The sequence below is a fragment of the Cydia splendana genome, chromosome 12, assembly GCF_910591565.1.
Source record: "Cydia splendana chromosome 12, ilCydSple1.2, whole genome shotgun sequence".
Lineage (NCBI taxonomy): Eukaryota > Metazoa > Arthropoda > Insecta > Lepidoptera > Tortricidae > Cydia > Cydia splendana.
The window spans coordinates 19,891,748-19,917,161 of record NC_085971.1 but is presented as its reverse complement, the minus strand read 5'-3'; the positions used below and the strand labels follow the sequence as shown (position 1 = coordinate 19,917,161).

The following is a 25,414-nucleotide window of genomic DNA, read 5'->3' as shown; positions in this document are numbered from 1 at the left end:
ACAGCGTTTATACGGCCAATTACCCCTCAACGTGAAAAACTAGGATTTTTTGCATTATTTGTGGCTTTTCGGAAGTGGTATAGGCCTACTTGAAAAAAAAAAATACAGTCAGCGTCAAAAGTAGTGACTCAGATATGCGTCTAATTAAAGTAGATATCTACCATTCTTTGACAGCTTAACAAAAATAGATATGAATATATATATAGAACAATTAAACTGTTGCACATACTTTTGAACGCGAACTGTTAAAAGTATATATAATGTTGCCTCAAATGTATTTAAGATTAGATACGTTTGCTGACTGTACTGCGGTGGGCTATTACCTGTCGATCGATCTCTCATACAAATGAATTTCGCGCCTTTTTAGGGTTCCGTACCCAAAGGGTAAAAACGGGACCCTATATTACTAAGACTCCGCTGTCCGTCCGCCCGTTCGTCCGTCCGTCCGTCTGTCACCAGGCTGTATCTCATGAGTCTCTCGTTGAAATTTTCACAGATGATGTATTTCTGTTGCCGCTTTAACAACAAATACTAAAAAGTACGGATCCCTCGGTGGGCGAGTCCGACTCGCACTTGTCCGGTTTTTCTACTGACAACATTGGCTTGCAATAACATACAATCGTAGACAACTTTAGAGGAAAGCAAAAAAAATACTAATTACTGTACCTAATCCAGTAATTAAACTTTTTTTTGCGTTCCTGTTTTGTCCATGAGTATATGTAAGTATATTGCAGTCCCTTTTTCGGTGATTTTACGGTTCAAAGATTTTGTAGCATAATAACGTGAACTCCGTTTACAGTTCAAGTTTAACCATTTGGGCCAGATGCTTACTGGGTCAAGATAAATATTCTAAACCACATTATCACGTTTACTGCGCCGCGTAAAACAATTACTTTCTATAAACATCTTATTTCTGCTGTTATTTATAACTGTTTATGTTATAAAGCTGTTCGCTTACATTGCTTCGATAAATAATTATTTAATAAATAATATTATTAAATTAATAAACTTTTCTTACCTATAATTTAAAGTAAAGTAAAGTTTATTCCAACAATCACTGTAAATTATTATTGACTGTTATAAAACTTTATTAATGTTACTGTTTGATTGTTTCAGGTAAAATCTTCATTTCAAGCTCAACATTACATTATTAATAGATTAGGTACTATTACCTTGAGAGAGATAAGATAAAAAAATGGGAAATCCTTGTAATAAACTGTGTAAGTCTGACCTGCAAAGGGTGGAACGTGAATGATTTCGATACAATCACTGCCCCGACTAGCCCTTCAACAAAATTATCCAATTTTAATCTAATATAAAATAATACTTACACTAAAATAAATATATAAGTATATTTAAAAGTATATATTAAAAAAAGGAGGACCCGGGTATGTCCTTAAACTACGTCCAAGACCACCGGTGGACGGAGCAGCGTCCCTCAAATTCGGTGTACTCGACTGCGATCGCCAACCCGCCTGCCAAGCGTGGCGATTATGGCATTCACCCCCCCAAATGGGGAGGCCTATGTTCAGCAGTGGACGTCTTATGGCTGAGATGATGATGATGATGATAATTAAAAAAAGTAGGCCCGTAGGGTTATCGTCCTATATGTATATTTTTCTACTGACAAAGTTGTTTGACAGATTTAAGCAAGATGAATCGAATCACGCATACTGAACCGCTCTTGTTACAGTAGTATGAGTAGAAGTACCTATCTCTGTCACTCTTGTCTTATCTTAGCAGGTATAAAGGAGATAATTTTATGATATTAGTGACCAGGGGCGTTATTCGAGATGTACAAGTTGTACAACTGTCAGATTTTGCATCCACATCAAATCAACTCTTGATTTAATCGCATGTTGATTCTATCAAGTTTTGATTCGATCAACTGTGGATAATATCATTTGGTACAACCAAAAGTCAGCTCTGAACTCGGGGTGGTTCGGTTTGGTTTGGTTGTCACCTAACTGTGGATTGCTAATGTTAAATTTTGACAGCTGCACGTATTCGACAACTCACAATTTTTCCTACGTCAACGGTTGATCAACTTGATACGTCAGTTATCGCTAGTCGAATAGGGGTCCTGTTACTATGGCCACCCTGCTAGCTTGAGGCGAACAACCGCCTGCGCTCTGTAGGATACGAGAATACATATACATACAATACGTGACAAGACATTCTAAGGACTTTAGAAGAACGGTCCGGCATACTAATAGGTTACTAAGTGGCTCAAAGCTACTAGTTGCCAGCTTGTTATGAATTGTTTTGACATGATAATGGTGGAATAAAAGAGGAATGTGGATTAATTGATATTTACTATGGAATATTTTAATTGCATTAAAAAATGAAGTTGATATAGCTCAAACACCGACATGAATAATATATAAAGGATAAGTACATTGTATATTTAAGTAATACATTAAAGGGGCCCACTGATTAACAGTCCGCCGGACGGTATCGGCCTGTCAGTTGTTCGGAACTGTCAAAATTTTGTTCTAACTGACAGGCCGATACCGTCCGGCGGACTGTTAATCATTGGGCCCCTTTAAGGCTGACTTTTCGATCTAGTAAATACACCATGTTTTATTAATTAACCTTGTTAACAAAAGAAGAGCAAACATTAATCAACAAAATAACAAATGACGATCGAAAAATCAGGCTTAACTATAACATAAGTTTTCTATAAACTAGAAAATACATGTTGAATATGTAATAAGGATATATCATCGACACTTAATATATTTAAGTGAATATGCATAGTATATGTATCGGTAATAACAATAGGCACCTTTATTTAATTTATCAAAGTGACTGACTTGACATCGTCGCACCTTTTAATGTTCTCTGCTTCATCACGGCATACACAGACGCAAGCGCCACCTCCAGTAGCAATGCAAGTGCACTTGGAACCATCACACTCGCATTTACAGGAGCCACACTTGCAATCGTCGCATTTTAAAAGTTCTCCCTTCTCTTGACGGATGCAAACGCAGGATTTTCCCTCAGTTGAGATGCAGATACATCCGTCTTTGTCACACTTTTTCCCAGTTTTGCAACATGTTTCGGTAAGGCACTTGCAATCATTGCATTTCTTGATTTTTCCATTTTCATCACGGCATACACAAATGCAAGTAGCTCCTTCAGTAGCAATGCAAATGCATTTAGAATCATCGCATTTGCAGTTGCAAGAGTTGCACTTGCAGTCATTGCATTTCGCAATATTCCCTTTGCTGTCCTGACCAATACAAACGCAGGGTTTTCCATCAGTTGAGATGCAAATACAGCCGTCCTTGTCACATTTTCCCTCGCAAGTCTTCCCAGGTTTGCAACAAGCGTCGCTAACGCAGTTACAATCATTGCATTTCTTCATTTTTCTGTTTTCATCACGGTAGACGCAGATGCAAACGGCTCCTTTCGCAGCAATACAAGTGCATTTCGAATTATTACACTTGCAGTTGCAAGAGTTGCACTTGCAGTCATTGCACTTCACAACATTTCCTTTGTCATCTTGACATATGCATACGCAGCATTTTCCCTCGGTTAAGATACAGCCATCTTTGTCACATTTCTTCCAAGTGTTGCCAGATTGGCAACAAGTCTCAGTAACGCAGTTGCAGTCACCACATTTCTTGATTTTTCCATTTTCATCACGGCATACACAAATGCAGTTGCAAGAGTTGCACTTGCAGTCATTGCATTTCACAATATTCCTTTTGCTGTCCTGACGAATACAAACGCAGGATTTTCCTTCAGTTGAGATGCAGACACAGCCGTCTTTGTCACACTTCTTGTCGCAAATCTTCACAGGTTTGCAATAAGTTTCAGTACCGCAGTTGCAGTCATCACATCTCTTGATTTTTCCATTTTCATCTCGGCATACACAGATGCAAGTAGCTCCTTCAGTAGCAATGCAAGTGCACTTGGAACCATCACACTTGCAAGTGCTACATTTCACAAGCTTCTCTTTAACTTCTTTAGAGACACAAAGGCAAGGTTTTTCTTTAGTAGGAACGCAGACGCATCCTTTATTGTCACTTTTCCTCTGACAAGCTTGGCATGGTTGAGGATTGCAGTTGCCTGCAGCGCAGTTGCAGTCACTGCATTTTATTTTCCCACTTTCGTCACGGCTACAAGTCTTACTAGCCTCGCCACTGGCATCGCAAGTACTTTTAGTATCGTCGCAATTGCACTTGCAAGTACACTTGCAGTCATCGCATTTCTTTATTTTTCCACTTTCGTCAAGGCATACGCAAATGCAATTGGCCCCTCCAGTAGCAATGCAAGTACACTTGGAATTGTCGCATTTGCACTTGCATTCCTTGTTAATCTTGTCGCAATTTCCCTTGCAACCGTCGCATTTTATGACCTTTCCTGTTTCGTCACGACGTACACAAATACAAGTGCATTCACCCGTGGTAAAGCAGGTACAAGTGTCACATTGGCAGGACTTGCACTGACATTCGTTCTTCTCTTGAAGGCAGATGCAGGATTCTCCGCCATTTTGGATACAGAAGCAGTTTATGTTGTTACATTCCATGTTGCATTGGAGTTTGTTTCGTACTTGGCAGCAAGGCATGTCGACCCAGAATTTGTCTGTAAAGTAAAAGTGTTACGTTAATTAAACTTGCTTTTAATCACGTTTGTTGTATGGGAACCCACTTGAAAATATTTATTTTATTCTGTTTTTAGTATTTTTTGAAGCTTAGAATAAATTTAAAAGTGGAAAATTACTGTCTTGGGTAGAATTGAACTCACGGCCTCTGGATCGATACACCAGCGCTCTGCCATCTGAGCCACCAAGACTTCATCCATAGCCAGCAAATCTTTCCACCATATTACAGGTCAAGGGGACCCTTAGCGACAAAGCCTTAGCCTTAGCTTAGTGAGCTTAGGGGGGAGCTTAGAGGCCGTGAGTTCAAGTCTAGCCCAAGAGAGTAATTTTTACACTTTTAAATTTATTCTAAGCTTAATAGCATCGTTCGCAGACGTTTCTGCTTGTTAAAAATTAAAATTAGTATTTTTTGTTATGCGGTAGCAAAAATACATCATCTGTGAAAATTTCAACTGTCTAGCTATCACGGTTCATGAGATACAGCTTGGTGACAGACAGACGGACAGTGGAGTCTTAGTAATAGGGTTCCGTTTTATTCATACCTTTTGGGTACGGAACCCTAAAAAACGTAGAGTATGATGTAGGTTCTAATATGTAGTTATATTATATACTTCCATATCAGTTTCAGATAGACACGTTATAAATATGTACATCAATTCGTCAGGACGTGCCAAACGAAATACATATTTTATTTACACACAATACATTAAGAAAACTCTAGTCATCAGCGACCATGACCATTGAAACCTATATGATGTCATTAAAAATGTGTTATTGACTTGTGAAAATCCCTGCATCCCCTTGAAAGTGAAACCTACTTAATAAAATATATTTTTTTTTAATTTTGAAGAATAAATAAAGGTAAACAAGTTAACTCGCGATAGGCTCGTCAAAAAGCATCGTATTACATTACGTATAATTATGCCCAAAACGTAAAATTTTAAATGTTAAACTCTAACGTCTAAAATGTATCACACAACCCCAAATAACAAACTCGCACCTCGAGTCCTATTGAATCAAACAACAAACACAAGCAACCAGTTGAACGCCCTTTATCAAAAACAATTAGCAATCTTACCTTATCAATTATCACTTCCCACAGCGCTCAATTGACTCGTACTGATAACCGCAGCGCGTGCGTGCCGTATATATTCGAATTTCAAATCGTGTGCAACAGTACCGTGCGCAGCGCAGTGCGCACCGCACGTTGATAACAAAGGTAGTTGTGGTGGAAACGAGTGCAACTTTTGTTTGTGTGGAATGTTCTGGGTTTATGACGATTTTTCTAGGAATATTGATTGTGTCACAAGGAGAGGAAAGTTTGTGTAGATCTTTTCTACAGTCAGACCAAGAAAAGTCTGCTGCGGATTTGATAGCCCACGCAGTGCAAGTGTTATTTTAAACGTCAAACTTCTACGAAATTATGACGTATCCGCTGCAGACTTTTCTTGGCCCGACTCGAAGTTGATTTTTTCTGTATTTTGAGGTCGTTCAAAACGTGTCCAGCCTTTGTAGGTACTGGAATGTTTTGGCATACCTACGTGTTTTATGACGATTTTCCTAGGACGTGGTTTGGGGTTGAGTAATAAGTTTTATAGGAATATTGAGCAGGTAATTGACAATTTCCTCATGAGCAACAGTATCGTGCGCAAAGCAGTGCGCACCTCTCGCTCTGAGTAGGAATAAGGTGGTTAGAAACGTGTGCACTCTACGTACTGGAAAGTTTGGGGTTGTGTGATATATTTTCTAGGAAAATTTAGTAACCGTATGTGCTATAAAGATTTGCAAATAGGGAAAAAATTTACCTTCAAGTTATTTTCCTCTATTAGAAAAGTCCAAGTAAAAGTGTTTAGTGTTACTGTGGTTGAATATTCTGGATTACGTGGCATTTATGTTTTTTGTGCTAAAATTTACTGAACATTAACATGATTTACTTAAGACACAAACTAAGTGTACAGCAAACAAAAGTAATAAAAGAGATAGTAGGTATCATCAGGTCAAATCGGTTAGTCATCTAGAATAACAATGGCATGACGTCACCCACCTGTTTACAGTCGAGTCGCACAGTGCGTGTGACGTCACCTGTCACCCTGGTGCACGAACCGATGGATGTTGCAATAATTTACTGTCTGGTGATATAGAAATGCAACACAATATTTAAGGGACAATCTTTCTAGCCCCAACCAAAAACAAACTCCGTATAAAATAAATAAAGTCTAAGACAAAAACGTGCCTCCGAAAATCAAGAAAAAGACGGCGCCATACCTTTCGCCTATACTCGTGTAAATGGCGTTTGATATTTAACAATTTTAACACATATCAGTGGAAGAACAAGGATCAAAATCAAATGGCGTTCTGTGTCGATTGATGGCAGTAAATTGTCTGTGAGTACAAAATCGCGAAGTGCAAACGCGCTAATTAGCGGACGGAAAATTGTTTATTCGGTAAATATCGGCAGTTCGAACCGAACTATTCGGCCGAATTGAAATATACATTGAAAAATATCAAATCAAATCAAATCAAATATCTTTTATTATCAGGGCAACTAAGGCCCATAGATACATACCTTACTAACTAACATACATACAATAGTAAAATCTTACAAGCCAAAAATTATTTCGGCGACACGGCGGTTTCAGTTGTGTCGCATGTTCCGAATACACCGAATACGGAATAATTACAGAATATTCGGCCCATCTCTAGTCTCTTCTTCCTCACGTGGTCCCGGTATTTTGCCACGGCTCATGGGAGCCTGGGGTCCGCTTGACAACTAATCCCAAGAATTGACGCAGGCTTAGGCTATAGTTTTTACGAAAGCGACTGCCATCTGACCTCCCAACCCAGAGGGGAAACTAGGCCTTATTGCGGTTTCCTCACGATGTTTTCCTTCACCGAAATCGGCCCATCTCTAGTCTGTTCTCGTAGATAAAGTGTGCCGGTCACTTCCAAGGCAAGTTACATCGCCCACTCTTTCCTCTTTGGTACCGATTGGGATATATTCTCGATATTTTAGCCCAAGTAAAAGGTGTCTTGAGAAACTGGTCCTATTTGCCAGGTAAATATGTATTTATTGATGATGAAAAAGACACTAAAAACGATGTTTTGCAAGAATTTTTGAATACAATTTCAATAAAAAATATATGGAGGTTCCGCACCTCGATTACACCAGCAATTTGGTCGATAATTTTGATGGCATCTTTGAGCGTACCTTACAGAGTTCAGATATATTGGAGCGGCCTAGGTTCTCACAAACATCAGAATAAACAAGATTGTAATGTTGATCACAAACAGCCTAGAATTGTTTAAGTATGTACAAGTACATAATATTCTAATTAAACGTTAATTAATTAATTATTAATTTCGTTTAGTAGTACCACTGTATATATATTGTATGTAAATAAATGTTTTCTATCAAGAAAAAAAAACGTTTAAATGCATCTTTTCCATCTGATAATGGAATCCGATTGGACCGCAACACAATGGAGAGCAGAACGGTGAAATTGGACATTCGGTGAAAGCGAGAATTTGCATGTTCTGTTTAGATCCTTTAGCGTACTGACTCGGACACTCTTATAATACTGATCTCATTTGTCTGCGATACTTGGTAAACAAGGAAATAAACTGTTTCCTACTGTCTTATGAACATAATGCAAATTAATTGTTATCAAGCACGTCTCTAAAGGATATTACAATGTTTTAAATATATTAAGAACGGGTCACTCACGTATTTTAAGTCAAAAAACACTCGACATGTTTACTCCGTGTCATTAGGAGTTGGCGTTTACAATTTTTTACATCAAAGGAATAATTAAGAAATTACCGGTCCAATCGCTCTTAACCAACTGAGCTTACCAGAAGCGTGCTAATTTCTTTATTCATTCCGATGGATGGAAGCCTAATGTTCTTGCCAGACTCTCATAGCATTGTTCAAATCTATTAATAAAGCCGTAGTGTGGAACATACGAAAGTTAAGGATTTGCGTACATTTTGCAAATCCTTAACTTTCGTATGTTCCACAGAAAAGACGCCACTTTTCCGGAACACTTTTTGATCCAACCTATAAAACTTGCTTTAGTTTTAATTAAGGTCTTAAAATGAATCCAGAGCCCACAATGATCAGGAAATAAAGTGGACACAATAATTTTATCCCAGATGCATAACTCTTCCAGGAAGGCATGCGTATGCGATGCGACACTCCACTTCCTGTTGAAGCGCCTACAGCTTTCAATTAACTAGTGCTGTATCTCTACACATACCTCAATATATGTTACGATATTTTTCATATGCTTACCTCATAGGATCTTACTAATTAAAGAGAGAACAAGTAAACGGAGGACTTTTGTTTCTTCCTGTACGGCTACCACCAGTTTGACACTGACATATTCGCTAGCCTTTCTATGCATCTCGCTCATACTCGCATATTAACGAGATGTATAGAAAGTAAGTTACGCAGACGTTAGCGAATATGTCAGTTTGACACTGCTAAGGCAGTAGTGGTAATAAGGCTACTACGCTGCCTGGAAATACTACTTTTGGCCCGCGCTTTATGAGTATCTGACATACGGTCACATTTTTGACCCTATGACAGATACTCATATTAGAAACTCAGTATTACGCGATCTCCATACTTACTACCAATATGCCGCGTGTCTCCTAAGGTCAAGGTATTTACTTCAGTACCATTTCGTACCTTGTCACAGTGACAATAGTATGACGTCTCTAGCGACATTCATATTGATTGTCACTGTGACGTAATGGTCCTAGGCTATAACCGCGAAAATCGAAGTTCGCAAATTGCCAGCATCTTTCTCTGTCAGTCTAATTACGCCTTCATTGGAGTAAAAGAGAAAGATTTGCGAATTTCGGTTTTTGCGGTAGGGCCCCTGAAATTAAATTATTTCACTGTACAATACAAAAAGTTATATCGTCAAACTTGACGTTTTATGATAATTATAAGTGATTAGGTATTTAATCTGTATTGTAGTAATGACACATTAGTATTATACTTAATTGTAATTTTGTCATTTTAGTAATACGCTACATTTAAGTGCACTAGATTATTAGATTTAAGTACTCTAAATACGTACCGCTGCATGCTTTTTATATATATTTAGGTCCTATCTAGAATAATTTTGCATGCCAGTTTCTGGTGGAATGTGAGTGGCCACGATATATTTTTTATAACATCTTTTGTATCAAATTTTAAAGCGAAATAAAAATATTTGTATTTGTCCTCAATGTGAGGTAACTACTTAGCTCAAAGTTGACCCTTTTCCCTGTTAAAGAGGGTAAATGGTTAAGATTATGATATTTATCTAGAACAAGTCAGTGTTGTTGCAGTCTGTGAAGCTATTCCATACATTGTTGCAGTGAGGCTGTTTGTTTAGTATACTGTTATAGTTTTATTTAAATCTACTTATTTAAGAGCTTGTCTGTGCCGTAAACATTTAACTTTACTTACAAAACTTTATCTAGGTAAGTTTTTATCGAGTTTTGACATTTATTTTACAATTTTCACAGTAACGTTAAAATATTAATATATGTAGGTACTAGCTTCTGCCGATTTTGTCTGCGTGGGGTGATGATGATGATCATTAATAAAAAATCCTTTGTCCTTTCTTAGCCTCAAACCATTCCCATACCAAATTTCAACTTAATAGTTTCGGCGGCTTAAGCGCGAAGAGGTAACAGACAGACATACCAACGTAATACTTTCGCATTTTTAATACATATTAGTAGTGATAATGTAATATCTAGATATCAAATTGTTCATTAAATGGACCTAAATTTTTGCTCCTGATATAGGCACACACTACTTAGGTACATGTTATGTTACTTATTCTGTGGTAGAGTACTCGTATATATTCTAATTTAATAAATAAGTTTACAGATTTAAATAACATAGTCATACGTCAGCAGCTAGACAACTATTATTTATATTCACTATTCAACAATTTATTCGCCATCATCATTGACTACAAAATGTCCTCGACCCGTCCAAAATTAAACAATTCATAACTCTATTTCGTCACATTAAGATTGCTTTTTCTTCTTCAGACTTATGCAAATAAGACCCTCCTCGTACGAAAATGTCGCAGTTTTAAGAAATGAGATAATAACTCTTGTTTTACCGCGTTAAGCTTAAACTGTCGTATCTGCATTTGAAAATTCATTCAATTTTGTACCTTGTGCCTTTATAATAAGTTATACTTTTGAATGAGTTTTAAAATGCATATAGGTCGGGGATGTTATTAGTTTTAGTTTTATCAGAAATGCCATTAGTACCGATAAAGTAAAAAGTCTGTCAAGTTTCGCAATAACTTATTGAGTGTTTTGCATAAACTATTTTTAAATCGGTTCTAGAGATCTTGCATTTGTGGGTACTTTATTATTTCTATGGTGACAGATTATATTACGGTTCATAAGTTTTTGTAAAATATCGTGGAATCCTTAACTTTAAACGTCACTTGTTATCCTCGTGTGGATACGTAGGCCTACTTATTAAAAGCCGATATTTCGCCGACCTGAAAGATGTATATAATGAACGAATTATGGATCTACATTTAGGTATCTTTAGTACACGTGTGAATAGATTTTAATATTTTATTTGTCTACTTATTTGTTGTTTGCTAAACAATTCGTCTTTACGCTTCTCTTACAAGTAGTTTGAGCCGGAGTTTAAACCCATGACACCATTCGGTTACCAGCGCTAAGACCTAATCTTACATCTTACATATCTATACAGACAATAATCAGTAATCATAACAGATAAACAAATTATCGACACGTCAACATCGATAACAATAATACAATAAACAAAACACGATAAACATTAGCATGCTAACCGTCCGCAGCCTCGACACAGATACGGAACCTTCGGCGCCATATTTGGCGGGTGGTATTCTGATCGCCCGACGAGGCGAAGTCTCGGGTGAATCAATGTTTGTGGCTTTCCAGGATACGCTCGAGAGCATTGATTACGGGTCGCATGACTCACGTTATGCGGGCTGTACACACTCGTCGAGACCCCGAGACAGCGGAGAACGAGTGTGTACATGCTGCTCCCTTCTCGTCTCGCTCTTCCTTTTCCGAATGAGATAGAGTTAGACCAAGATAAGTCTGCAACGATTTTGAAAGCACACGCAGTGCAAGTGTTATTTTAAATGTCAAACTTTCTTTGAAATAAGTCATAACTTATAAATAACACATGCACTGCGTGTGCTATCATAATCGTTGCTGACTTCTCTTGGTCTAACTCTATGTCTCTACAGTACGCGTTCAAAAGTAAGTCTCAATGTAATTGATCTACATAATATATAGAGAAATATATTTTGACGCTTAATAGTCTGATACGCTGATTTTTGATGCTGATTGTACGTATACAGGCTGATCTCGAGGTTTCAGTTCATTGGTTCACTCGAGTGTTTAACTCTGCAAGTTATATGAATACCTACGTGACGCACCCATTCATGATATTCCAAATTTGAATCTGCCTCCGTTTAATCCTTAATCAACTTTATCGCGTAGGCGGAAGGTCCAATATTGAATGAAACGAAAACACTTTCGATTTTTGAATTCATGTTGGTGGAGATTATGGACTTATCAAGTAATTATGTAAAGTTGCGTCAGTTATGAATTCGCCTTTTAAAATTTTAAAATGGAATGCATAGATGACATCAGAAGTCGTTATTCACACAATTAACCGACTTTTAAAAGTGATAGGTTTGACAAACAAAGTTAAATAAAAACTTGTAAAAATCCAATGGGCTGGAGTTAGAAACCCGACTGCAACCCAAAAGAAAGGTCCTCGGTAATGAATCGGTTCTTGGGTCGGGGTCGTGTCGTGTCGATGACGCGATTGCGTTTCCCACTGTCACCGGTGTTGCCAACAAGAGTTGCTAACATTAGCAACTTTTGAGGTGCCTAAACTTGCCAAATGGCAGTTTTGTCTGTGTATTTAGCAAGAAACAATGCGTATGTTTTAGCAAAATATGAAGTTAAGTCTGCTTGGACCAAATACATATTAATATGATAGTACCACTATAAACGTTATAAATTCGAAGGAAGTTTGATGAGTGGTGTTGTCACATTACTCCTTTGTAAACAGAGAACTTTACTCGAATTCAGAATTAGTAAGAGTAGGTAATAGTAAATTGTTAACCAAGGGATGAAAGTCACTCATTCCTGCCGAGGTAGTTTGGCGCTCGAACGCAGTGGGTGTGCCAATAGTCCGAGGCTGAGATGATGCCTTTCACCCGAGTTAAACACTCTACTTTTCATTTCGAATACGAGGAAAGTAAAATGCATGTGATTTTTTAAAAACATGACTAAGTATACATTTTTATAGTATTTTTGAGGGTACTTTCAATTCACAATTTAGGCAAAAGTATCGTTATTTATCAGATATCAAATAAATAAATATCAGAATGGAAATTGTATAACAAATCCCCAAAATTGTATACCCAAATTTTAATTGCTTATCGTAAAAAAAATCGCACTCGGGACCTAAAATGCTCTAGTGCAGAAACGTTTTCCAGCTGGCAACACTAGCCGCCAGTGCGCAGAAAAAGTGCTTTAGTGCAGCTTTCGATTGCTGAAGCTGAATGTTAAAGGTCTCTAGGACATGACAGTTTAAAGCTCCGTGTCATAAGGTCAAACATTGAAGTACAGTTAGCTTCCAAAATACAATTATAGTATGGGGTGAGACCCATTGCGGTGGGGTCTACTTTACGACGTCTGGCTTCAAAAATTGCGGTTAGACACATTAGATCAAAATTACAATCCCTTTTTGAACCAATACAGCTAGGTTTCGGCACGAAAGGTGGGTGCGAGGCAGCCGTCCATGCCCTAAGGACCTACCTTTCACTCGATGATTGCGAAATTGTTGTCAAAATTGACGTTAAAAATGCTTTTAATTCGGTTAGTAGAGACACCTTGCTGACAGAAGTTAAGGACAAAATTCCGGAACTATACAATTACCTTTTCTTTTGCTATTCAGACTCATCTAAATTAATGTACAAGTCACATGAATTATCTTCTGAGGTTGGCTGTCAGCAGGGTGACCCTCTCGGGCCAGCAATTTTTAGTTTGGCTATAAATCCAATTATCAAAAATTTAAAATCAAAATTCAATGTGTGGTACTTAGATGACGGAACCCTAGGAGGCGACGTGAATACTGTACTCTCTGATTTGTCTTTTATTAAGAGTAGTTTCGAAAATATTGGTTTAGAACTGAATTTCAGTAAATGCGAACTATTTATTCAAAAATCTTCTTGTATTTTGACCGACTTACAACCCAAATTTGACGATCTGACTCCCAATATCAAATCAGTAGACAAGTATTCTCTTTGCCTCCTGGGTTCTCCTATATTCGAAGAATCTTTTCCCGATTATATTTCTAACTCCATAACTAAATTCAAAAGTCACACGGATCGCTTACTCGAAATTAGCCCTCATTATGCTCTTGTGATTCTTAAATTCTGCCTTTTTGTCCCTAAATTTACGTATGTGCTCCGTTGTTGTCCTTTCTGGAAACATCAAAATTTATTGTCGCCCATAGATGATTTGATCAAAATTAGTTTAGAGACGATTCTAAACATTCAGCTAAGTGAGCCTTCCTGGTCTCAAGCGTCCCTCCCTATTCGGTTTGGAGGTTTAGGAATTCGCAAAATTTCCAGTGTGGCTTCCCCAGCCTTTTTGGCATCCACTCATAGCACGTCTGGTCTCATAGGAAATATCTTAAGGGCTTTGCCCACAAACTGTGAGATCGCGGGCTTTGGGGACGCCAAAAATGCTTTTAAAATTGCTTGCCCAGGCAAACAATTTCCAGACAACCCAAATTCACAAAGGAGTTGGGATAATGTTTACTGTGATTTAACTTACAATACTCTGCTAAACAACTGTACAGGTCCAGACCGCGCGAGGCTTTTGGCGGTCGGAGCCCGGGAAGCCGGTTACTGGCTACATGCCCATCCTTCGCCCAATACTGGTACTTTCTTGGATCCGGCCTCCCTTAGACTGGCGACTGGTTTGCGACTCGGGGTTTCGGTGTGTACGCCACACATATGCTCTTGTGGCACGGACGTGGACCGACTGGGACACCACGGATTATCTTGTCAAAAAAGTGCAGGCCGTTTTTAGAGACATGCGTCGCTTAATGACATAGTCCGTCGGTCTCTTGCCACCATCAATGTGCCTGCTCTTCTTGAGCCGACTGGCATTATCAGAGATGATGGCAAGAGGCCCGATGGAGTGTCTTTAGTGCCTTGGAGCTTGGGACGGATGTTGGTGTGGGATGCTACCTGCGTAGACACACTGGCACCGTCCCACCTCCAACGGACTACTGTAAAAGCGGGCGGAGCGGCGGAAAGCGCCGAAATTCTAAAACGTAACAAATATAAGAGCCTCGGTAGAGAGTACCATTTTGTACCATTTGGAGTTGAAACTCTAGGTCCATGGGGTCCCAGCGCGCATAAGTTGTTCGCAGAAATCGCGAAGCGTCTGGTTGACGTAACTTGGTGACCGAAGAGCTGGCGGCTACCTCGCACAACGTATCAGCATTGCGATACAGCGAGGAAATGCCGCCAGCATCCTTGGTACAATGCCTCAAGGGCCTATTTTAGATTTAAGCTAGTTATTAATTTAGTTTAGTAGTACCACTGTATATATATTGTATGTAAATAAATGATTAATTATAGTATGATGTCAAAATGATATCAATTGCAGGTTGGAATCGTGCCTTGGGAAAAAATATCTTCTATTTTATTAAGCAATACCTGTACGGATATGATGGTCGTTTTTGTCTACGCGACAGCGTGATAAAACGGTGTCCGTCACTTTCTATCCCACGGTGTTAAAAAGTGACAGATATTTTATCACGTGGATAAAGATGGATAAAGCTATCCATAATACGCCGGCTGTAAGGCTAAGATCGCCTTTTTATCATTTGTCACCATGGCTGTCACGTTCTAATATGTATGAAAGTGCGAAAGTAACGCATGACATGATAGGTGATAACCTGATAAAAATGCGACCATGATATCCGTGCTGAACATGAAAATGGATACTTATTTCGATAAAATAACTGTATTGCTTTACGTTATACTTGTGTCTAATGGTTAAAGTTAGTACAATGTTGTGTTAGTAAAATGTAGCGCTTATAGTCCATTAGTACCAACAACAGCGATGTCGACACACTGTCGTTACTGGCAATACCGTGTCGCAACGACAACGAGACAACCGGAGCATTTTCCTGGGAATGCGTACGCGTGAAAGTGTGATCGGATCATTTCAATATGCACTTAGTGGTACACTCCACCACAAATGGGTTGTAAATCATTTGTTATGCAAAGTTGCTATTTTACTTTGTATGTGAGCCGAGTAATCGGATCGGAAGGATAGCAAGCATGATGGAAACAGCGAAGTTAGAGTTTCAAACTTCAATTCAAACTGTAGGATCGTATGTTGTAATGGTTTCAAAGAAGCGCTATGGGCGGAATTGGTAACGCATTGGACCGGCAATCCAAGGATGTGGGTTCGAGTCCCATCGTTGGCCAGAGTTGATCATCGTTGATTTTTTCATTGTGATTGACATCTGTATTTACAATTTATAGAAAGCGTTATGGGATTCCTTAAAAGTAGTGTACACTCGTACAGGTTATTATCTAGGTCGGTAACGCGCATATGATATCCTTGTAATAGTTGTAATCGTTAGTTTGACCCCTCGAGTTCAATCAGGCATCAGGTTTAATGATTGTTTATCAATGACTATGTTAAAAAAAACTGATACCAAGCAGCACATAAAGAAATAACGAAAATTTGTGATAATCTTTTTATTACTAAAGGCCCGGGTTTCCGATGTCCGAAGATATTATATCTTCAGTCAACATTTATACTAACTTTAAAAAACCAAGTAACTTATTATACGAATTCCTAACCATTATCTTCTTATGTAAAACGATCCTTCGACAGCATTATAATATTTTTGGTTGACTTATTTCAAGCACCGTTGGTAACCCGAAACTCATAAGTTGTGTTATCGCTGAGCCGATACCATTCGATACAGCATCGTCTGGAAATCGAAAGTACTCTGTACAGTCAGTTCAGGTACAGTCGGAGAGGAAAGTGAACAGACGTTGATATTATTCTTCATATATCTACGGGTATTCATGCCTTTCTTGCTTCTCATTGTTAAATGCACAGGATTTTATAACGAATTGAAATTTAGATCGTACCCAATTACGCTTCGAACACACGTCGCTGTTACCCTCAGGGTCTTGGTCTTCAACAACTAAAAACACTGCCGGGAGCTCAACAAACATAATTTGGATTTATGTGCAACATCGATCTGTTATGTTGCTAGTTATGTTGGTAATTAGCTCACGTTGTGATTAATATGCTTGTTAGTAATAATTGGAAGTCATTAACCTCTTGTTGGTAACATGTTAATTTGTATGGCTTACATGTAGTTAGTAGGTACATATAGGTATTTGTTTACTTTTTATTGCACAACTCGATGCCATGGAATCACGATTCAATTAAATTGCTGCAATAAAAAAAAACGTGACTAAGAAATGAAAAAATGCCGATTGAAAATTAATAAAATCATGCATATCATTACAATGAATGTAGTAGGGAAGAGGAAATGTTACCCTTTCATAGTTATTTTTTTGGAAATCGTGCTTTTCCGAAAAAAGCAGGAAGATATAGTTTGACCGGTTTTTTCCATTTGCAATCTCCCGGCTCTCACTAAATAAAAGTATCTTCTTCATCAACGACAAAAAACTTCGACAAATACATTTATTCACTCCGATAAAATCTTAATTACCAATTACGTAGTACTTGTGCGTGTAACAGTACGCACATGGGCAGTGAAAGTGATCTGATCATTGTTGCTGTAATGGCTACCATTTAAAGAAGGAACGGACACTGACGGACCGAGTATCACATTTACATAATTATGTCATCATACATACATATTTATGGGTCACAGAGTGAGATCGTGCTCACTTTGAGCTTTGCGTTAAGACGAAACAGGAGCGGAGTTTTAAATGTTTTAGGTAAATATACCCGTCTCGCTAACGGAAGCGGCACCTAAAAGTAGTGCGATAAGGACAAGGCGAAAAAACCTGCGTAAAAATCTCAAAAATCGAAGTTTCGTACTCCTCTGTTTCCTCCTCCAAAACTTAACCAATCGTAACCAAATTTGGAAATCTAAATGATTATGAAATTATCTGTGTCGGACCGTTTTGCTTTTTTGGCTAATTGATATCAGTTTTGAATGCCACGCCTCTCATTGCGGCATAGTCAATTAGGCCATTTTGGCCATTTTTGAAGGGCTCTAGCGCCTTAAAAAACAAAAATAAAAAAAAAAGTTAAACGGTCCGACACAGATATTGACAATATTAATCTGTGTTGAAAAAATCATTGCTCTAGCTTCAAAAACCACGGAGGAAAACGAGGAGTACGTTTGTATGGAGAAATGACCACTCCCGTTGGCTCTTAAATTCAGAAGAATATATACAACGATTATAGCGGCATCCCACACTGCGGTTCGTCGTGCAAAGTACAGAGCTAGCTTAGACACGGGTCGATCGCGAATTCATTTTATTACTTTTATTTACCGACGTTTCGACACAGGTTTCACTGGTCGTGGTCGCGGCTAACTGATGTCCCAGTAAAATGTCAAAACAGAGATTTGTGCAACTACCCGAAAACCACCAGCCAAGCTGGCTTTTTCATACACTAATGCCAGTGTCACATAGAGATGGTACTTAGAGTCAATACTCTAAGGAGGTGGTTAGAATAATCGTTCTCTCCCTAAAGAGTAAGGTTGTGTTTAGATCATTTTGAACACCTTGTTCGCTTAGCTATACCTACTGCATGAGCAGTGAAAGTGATTGGATCATTGTCTGCGGTAACGACTACCATTTCAATAAGGAACGGACCGCCAAGTATCACATTTACATAATTATGTCATCGGGCTTTGTTGTATTGACAATATTGATGTCATATTTGTCAAAACATATATTTGTTTAAGGAGAAAGTAGGTTTTAGTCAAGTACCTACAGTTTTCGTAGTATTTTTACCTGACTGCGGCAAAACAATGTAAGGTGCACTCGAGTAATTTCGAAAGCGGGCAATTTTGTTGTTGCTAAAATATGAAGTGCTTCTGGTTTTATAGATAGAGTTGGACCAAGATAAGTCTGCAACGATTTTGACAGCACACGCATTGCAAATGTCATTTATACGACATAATTTCATAGAAGTTTGAGGTTTAAAATAACACTTGCACTGCGTGTGCTATCAAAATCGTTCCAGACTTATCTTGGTCTAACTCTACTTGTCTTTTTGAAAATACCCCACTTTCGAAGTTACCCTAATGCACCTTTTATTAGGTAGGTATTTATATACATTTGTGTCGGTTCTCTCGTAAGTTCAACCGTAGAGTCAAAACAAAAAACCGGGCAAGTGCGAGTCGGACTCGCGCACGAAGGGTTCCGTACCATAATGCAAAAAACGGCAAAAAAAAAAACAGTCACCCATCCAAGTACTGACCCCGCCCGACTTTGCTTAACTTCGGTCAAAAATCACGTTTGTTGTATGGGAGCCCCACTCAAATCTTCATTTTATTCTGTTTTTAGTATTTGTTGGCAACAGAAATACATCATCTGTGAAAATTTCAACTGTCTAGCTATCACGGTTCGTGAGATACAGCCTGGTGACAGACGGACGGACGGACGGACGGACGGACAGCGGAGTCTTAGTAATAGGGTCCCGTTTTACCCTTTGGGTACGGAACCCTAAAAACTACTAAGGTTTTGAATAAGATGTCAATCGATTATTTTGTGGGTCGAGTGACAAAATTGGAATATAAGAAATGAAATGAACCGTAACCGGGTTTTGATACTTCTTTACTTATCACTATCACAGTCTCCCGCCGCGTCTGTCTGTTTGTGTGTATGTATGTTCGCGATAAACTCAAAAGCTACTGAACGGATTTTCATGCGGTTTCCACCTATCAATAGAGTGACCTATGTGTCTAATTTCTTAAGGTTTTGTGTAACCCGTGCGAAGCCGGGGTTATAATATAAATGTAATAAAATTAATGCTATGATGCTTTGTGTACCATCACACCAAACAAGTTTGGATGCAAAACATAAGTAGGTACAATGCATGGGAAAATTAATAGGTACCTACACCACGACCTCATTTCTAACCAGTAAATAACGCCGTGTTTTATCCACTGCTGTGAATGACACCGTCAGTTACGCAACTAGAACAAAGCGACACACAAACATACGACACGCTATCTTTTTCAGTTGTCAAAGAACCTACTTAGTATTGAACAATAATGGTGCAAACGTTACATATTGTTTAGGGTTACAACATTCTAAACCAATGTGGAGTATTTTACTATAGTCTGTATGTTTAAGTATTTAAATAAAAGTAAACAAACAATTTCTATATCTTCGGGTAGTTATAAGATTATTGGTTAACCAACCAAATACAAAACCGCCTGGATCAGTCACTGAACAACCAGACTTTAACCTACATAATTTGATCATGTAATGTTTTCATCTACTCTCAATTGGCTTAAGGAGCCATTTGAGGGTAGATTTTGTTTACTTTTATTTAAATACCTAAAGATACAGAGATAGGAGACACGTATTATGTACAATCTAAGGCTGTCTTATCACTGCGGTGTTTCACGTGTACAGTGAGCTGCGAAATTGCATGGAGAAATCATGAAGGAATTCATTGATAAATTCGCCATGCACTTTTACGGCTGATGGTACAATCTAATACGTCAATTAATATATCTAGAAACGATATGGATTAGATGTGTCAGTGTCAAAAGTGACGTTTTTGTTTAAAGAATCGGCACAATTGACACATACATACATAATTATATTTAATCCATATCGTTTCTAGATCTATTAACTGACGTATCTTAAAGTTCGAATCGGGCCGTAAGGCTGCCTAATTAAGCGGAGCGGAGAAGACAATCAATGCTATTGGTTGATTAACGCACGTCTCCTCTCGTCTCCGCTCATCCCAACCTCAGTGGAAAGGCAACCTTAAAGTTGTGTAATTTATTGCAATTTTTTGTAACAAGAGGTATTATGTAGATATTCCTTGGTATTATTTTTGATCTTTGGATATGATATCAACTAGTTACATAAGAATAAATAACAATTATAATAGACCTCAAGCAATCTCCACACTAGGTCTGCAAAAATCCGCGGGAGCAAGGTCTGACCATGACCCTCGGGTCAAAAAGTTTGGTGTTCACATGTTTTGAGTGTTTTGTTAAGTTTTGTGTTTTGTTAAAAATATAAAAATGTGGCTACTTTTCTATCGCTGTTAACTGAGAACTTTGTTTTAGTGGAGAGAAAAAAAATGTGCCCGAAGCGGAAAATTGTTCAATTTAACCTTTAAATAAAAAAAAATTGTATCGCTTGTAGTCGAGTCGTATGTGATCAGCTTGATTAAAAGTAAAAAAAAAATACAATCCGACGAAGTGAGAAATTCCTCTTTTTTGAAGTCGGTTAAAAACAATGTACTTAAAATCGATTCACAAATGTGTCTTCCTCTAATCTAGGTTGAAAACCATTTCTAATTGCAAACATAACACTCAAAGGAAGTAAAACCGTGAAATTCCGCGTTAAAAGCGTGTACGCAAGTTGTCGCACGTTTCTCATTGTCTGCGTTACGTGAGTGCACGTTATGCATGTTATTGTTTATGTACTCAATACGGAGCAGTTATGTAATAAGTTTTTTGTTTTATTTTGTTTCGAGGTAAAGATGACGGGAATTTTATATTGTGGTTCATGTGATTTGAATTTGCAATTCAAAATATATTGGTATTACTACGGTTTTATTAAAAAAAAGCGCTGGTGGCCTAGCGGTAAGAGCGTGAGACTTTCAATCCGGAGGTCGCGGGTTCAAACCCCGTCTCGTACCAATGAGTTTTTCGGAACTTATGTACGAAATATCATTTGATATTTACCAGTCGCTTTTCGGTGAAGGAAAACACCGTGAGGAAACCTGACTAATCCCAATAAGGCCTAGTTTACCCTCTGGGTTGGAAGGTCAGATGGCAGTCGCTTTCGTAAAAACTAGTGCCTACGCCAAATCTTGGGATTAGTTGCCAAGCGGACCCCATCAGGCTCCCATGAGCCGTGGCAAAATGCCGGGACACCGCGAGGAGAGAAGAAGACTACGGTTTTATTTCGTCTAAAGTATTGCGTTATATTTGGCAACACAATCATGTTTCTCTAATTCAATCTCTTGTATCAAACGACACCAATAATAGCAGTTGAGCGCACAATGGGACACTTACTTACGTTGAAAAATGCGTTCAATTTGTTTGTGTGTTGATGTAACCATTGCACGGGTTTATTGAATGGAGTGAATGGTGTTGGAACTGGCAATTAGTACAGTCAGACAGGCATACAAACATAACTCATGACTTCGCAGATAGGATTCTAACTCTTCGCTCTAAAGCCCGCTATTATAGTTCAACAAGGCTTCATTTAATATTTTTGTTTTTACTAATTGCTTTTGACAACTTTGGGAACAAATCGAATTATTTTATTTGTGTATTTTAGGTAGGTAGTCACAGTGTTTGTAGTGTTTTTAAGTAGATAATATATTATGACATCCTTTTCAGTTTGTTTTTGACAAGTTTTTTTATTTTATATTTATTGAAGTTTTATTTACTATTTTTGACGAAAAGATAAAAACCACAAAAGGTATTTTAGTTAGTATAGGCGTATTTTAGACCGATATTTATTTAGTTTATTAATATTCATCTCAATTTACAAATTCCAGCTTAACTTTTAGAAGAATGTTCGTTTGAGTTATTTAATAATAACAATAGACGATATAATTTTAATGGAATGTAAAATATAAAACTAACAATGAAAATTTAAAACGAATCGTAGGGTAAAAATGTCACATTTAAAGTAGTTATAATGCAACTTTAGGTACATTCGTCATCAGATATATCAGAGCGGCCGAGGTGCTCATACATATCTGAACACACACTCTAACGCCTCGACAATAGAGGCGTGATCAGATATTTGTGAACGCCTTAGCCGCTCCGATATATCTGATGGCGAGTCTTTTAGATTCCGGCTCCTTCGTTAAGGTATCTACAATTTGCAAAACAGACCCTCATAAGGAAAAAACACCTCATAATATTCGAAAATATTCTAGATCCACAAAAAAACTAGTGTATTTAATTAGCCGGGCGTAAAAATTAACAAAATATACAATCCATCACACTTTTTATAGTTTTTATACTCTTAAGTCTCGACAAACATAGTAATTACAGTTTTTTTTTCGTCCACTGTTAATATTCCAAAAGCTTAACGAAAACAGGCGAGTAGAAGATATAGAAACCAGTAGGTTAGGTAGGTACCTATTACTTAAACGAGTATACATTTTTGAAAAACCCAACAAGATAAAGCCCGGGCCATTAGCCCAAGAATTTAGGATTATAAGTAGGTAAGTATATTATCAAAGTTGTCTTATCGTCGAAATTTTGTTAAATTCGTAAAATGGACGATTTTATTATGTTGTTGATTTTATTTCCGAAAATTTGGAAGCGCCTCATTCTGGGCGGGGAGAATACGAAATCACAATTCGTCCCGAAAAACATACTTATTCTACTGTCTAGTTTTCAGTTTTAGTTGTCTCTTTTTATGTCGTACTAACACTAGTAATAAGATTTTAATGTTTACTAACCATAATATGGACCTTTTAGTCTGAATAAAATGATTTTTATTATTTATTCGTAGCTCAGTGGAAGATTTTCTAGGACATAATCCGGTGGAACTGCATTTATAAACAGAATACACAAGTCTACATATCTATCCACCGCATTTTTATTTATCGAAATCTGACGAAAGAAATCAGTAGTAAATCTCTGAAAACATGATTCACAATATGCATTTCTTGATTCACATTGACCAATAACCTGATTCACATATGCGGGCCATATAAGGCTCAGAAGGTCACGATACCCTGGTACTATCCACATACGCTCGCTCAGTCACTACGAACACATTAAAAAATGTTAATTGAACCACGACCTTTGCGGAACCTTGTCATTTCTGCGTATCACCCACGTGCGCGAAAACTTGCGACATGCGTGTGGGTTCCGCGGGTTTTGTTTGTTTACCCTTGATTAAGTTATTGGTTCCTGTATGGGTTGTATGGAGGTTAAGGATGGTTGCGTAAATTTTTGACTGTACCTGGTGGGCCTAAACTAAAATGACAATCATTATAACACAAATTGACTAAGTCCCACGGTAAGCTCAATAAGGCTTGTGTTGTGAATCATAAAAGTGAAATGAAAAGAAATAAATCGGCCAAGAGCATGTCGGGCCATAGTCAGTGTGGGGTTTCGTTGTTGCCATTCAGTTAGAGCAGGTCAAACGGGGGCTATTAGTAAGTATCATGTACATTACAAGCATGCGCTTGAGCTTCGCAGCGCTTTGTAGGTCTTTTGACTAAGACGAGAAGATTTTTTGCAATAACCCAAAAACGGCTAGACCGATAATGTTTGGCTTAATTTTCATTGAAAGTGTTTATTACAGGGGTCGGAAACCGGTATTTGCTCCATACAAAAATACCGGTATTATTACGTTCGTTTTCGTTCTGGTTTATTATTTCATTTTTAATTGATCAATCTAATAATACGAAGTTATTACCTAAATACATGATTCAGTCCTACGTACAGAGCATAAAATAATTCAAAATATTGAGCTCTTTCTGGGTTTTTAAAAAATAGGTTTTTAAAGAGCCCTGGTTTATTAAGCTTTTGTTTCGCGATTTTTTCCATATTTTTTGGACCTAATGTTCAAAAGTTACTACACATTTTTTTTTTCGTTCGGAGCGATTATTTCCGAAAATATTCCTTCATCAGAAATGGTTTTTAAAGACCCTTATTCGTTTTGAAAGACATATCCAACGATACCCCACACTATATTAGGTAAAAAGAAAAAAAAATCATTGCCTGTTCAGTAATTTCAAAGCTTGAACCTGTGCTGCCAAATGGTCACGAAAGTCACATTTTTCGTTTGTGACATATGACTTATGATTTGGCTACACTTGGCCGCGGTTTTCTTTTTTTAATGCAAGGACACAAATATGACTATTGCAAAAAACGTGGCTTTTCACTACGTAACTTACTCAAGACTCTCAAGAGCCCTGGCAACACTGGCTGGAACTATGTTGGAATTCCAGGGTCCACTAACGGACCCCTATTCCAGTCCCAGCGGAATCCTAATGGCGAGGAAGTCACGTTAGTATTTTTTACGTTTTTACACGAAGAGATGTTTAATGTATATGGCAGTTATAATATTCAACTCTATTAACAACTATTAAAGTTCAAATTTGAACGAACAATTTTGATATGACACGCAGTAAAGGGTAAATGTCGCACATCTGTACCCGCAAATTGCCAGACATTCGGATTCTTTTTCTAGGTATTTACTAATTGTTAGGATTTTCTTTCCGGATTAGGATATTTGCCGATAAAAAAGCACTTTTCTTAGACATATTTAATTCCGTTTAATTTTAAAAATATGTTATTCCGGACTTAATGACCATAATAATTTAATTACATTAGAACAATGTGATTGACATGTAACCCACAGCCTAAACCTTTGAAGGTAGGAAATTGCCATTTGAGACACGTCCACATTTTCAATTATTGTAGAGTTCCATTAAAAAAAGATTTAAAAAATATATATCCCAAAGTAAATAAAAATTAAAGAATAAGTATTGTAG

The 25,414-nt window shown here is 37.7% G+C and overlaps 2 protein-coding genes across 2 annotated transcripts in view; one reads left to right on the top strand and one right to left on the bottom strand.

Moving 5' to 3' along the window:
* Nucleotides 1–25,414, top strand: part of LOC134795733 (uncharacterized) — a 180,597-nt gene that overhangs the window by 42,913 nt on the left and 112,270 nt on the right. The window lies entirely within an intron of this gene.
* On the bottom strand, nucleotides 2,590–5,889 carry LOC134795622 (balbiani ring protein 3-like). The gene is made up of 2 exons (XM_063767523.1): nucleotides 5,691–5,889; nucleotides 2,590–4,593 (listed from the first exon to the last, which is right to left on the bottom strand). Exon 2 carries the CDS (start codon nucleotides 4,574–4,576, stop codon nucleotides 2,795–2,797), a length of 1,782 nt encoding a protein of 593 aa, XP_063623593.1. The 5' UTR covers nucleotides 4,577–4,593; nucleotides 5,691–5,889; the 3' UTR covers nucleotides 2,590–2,794.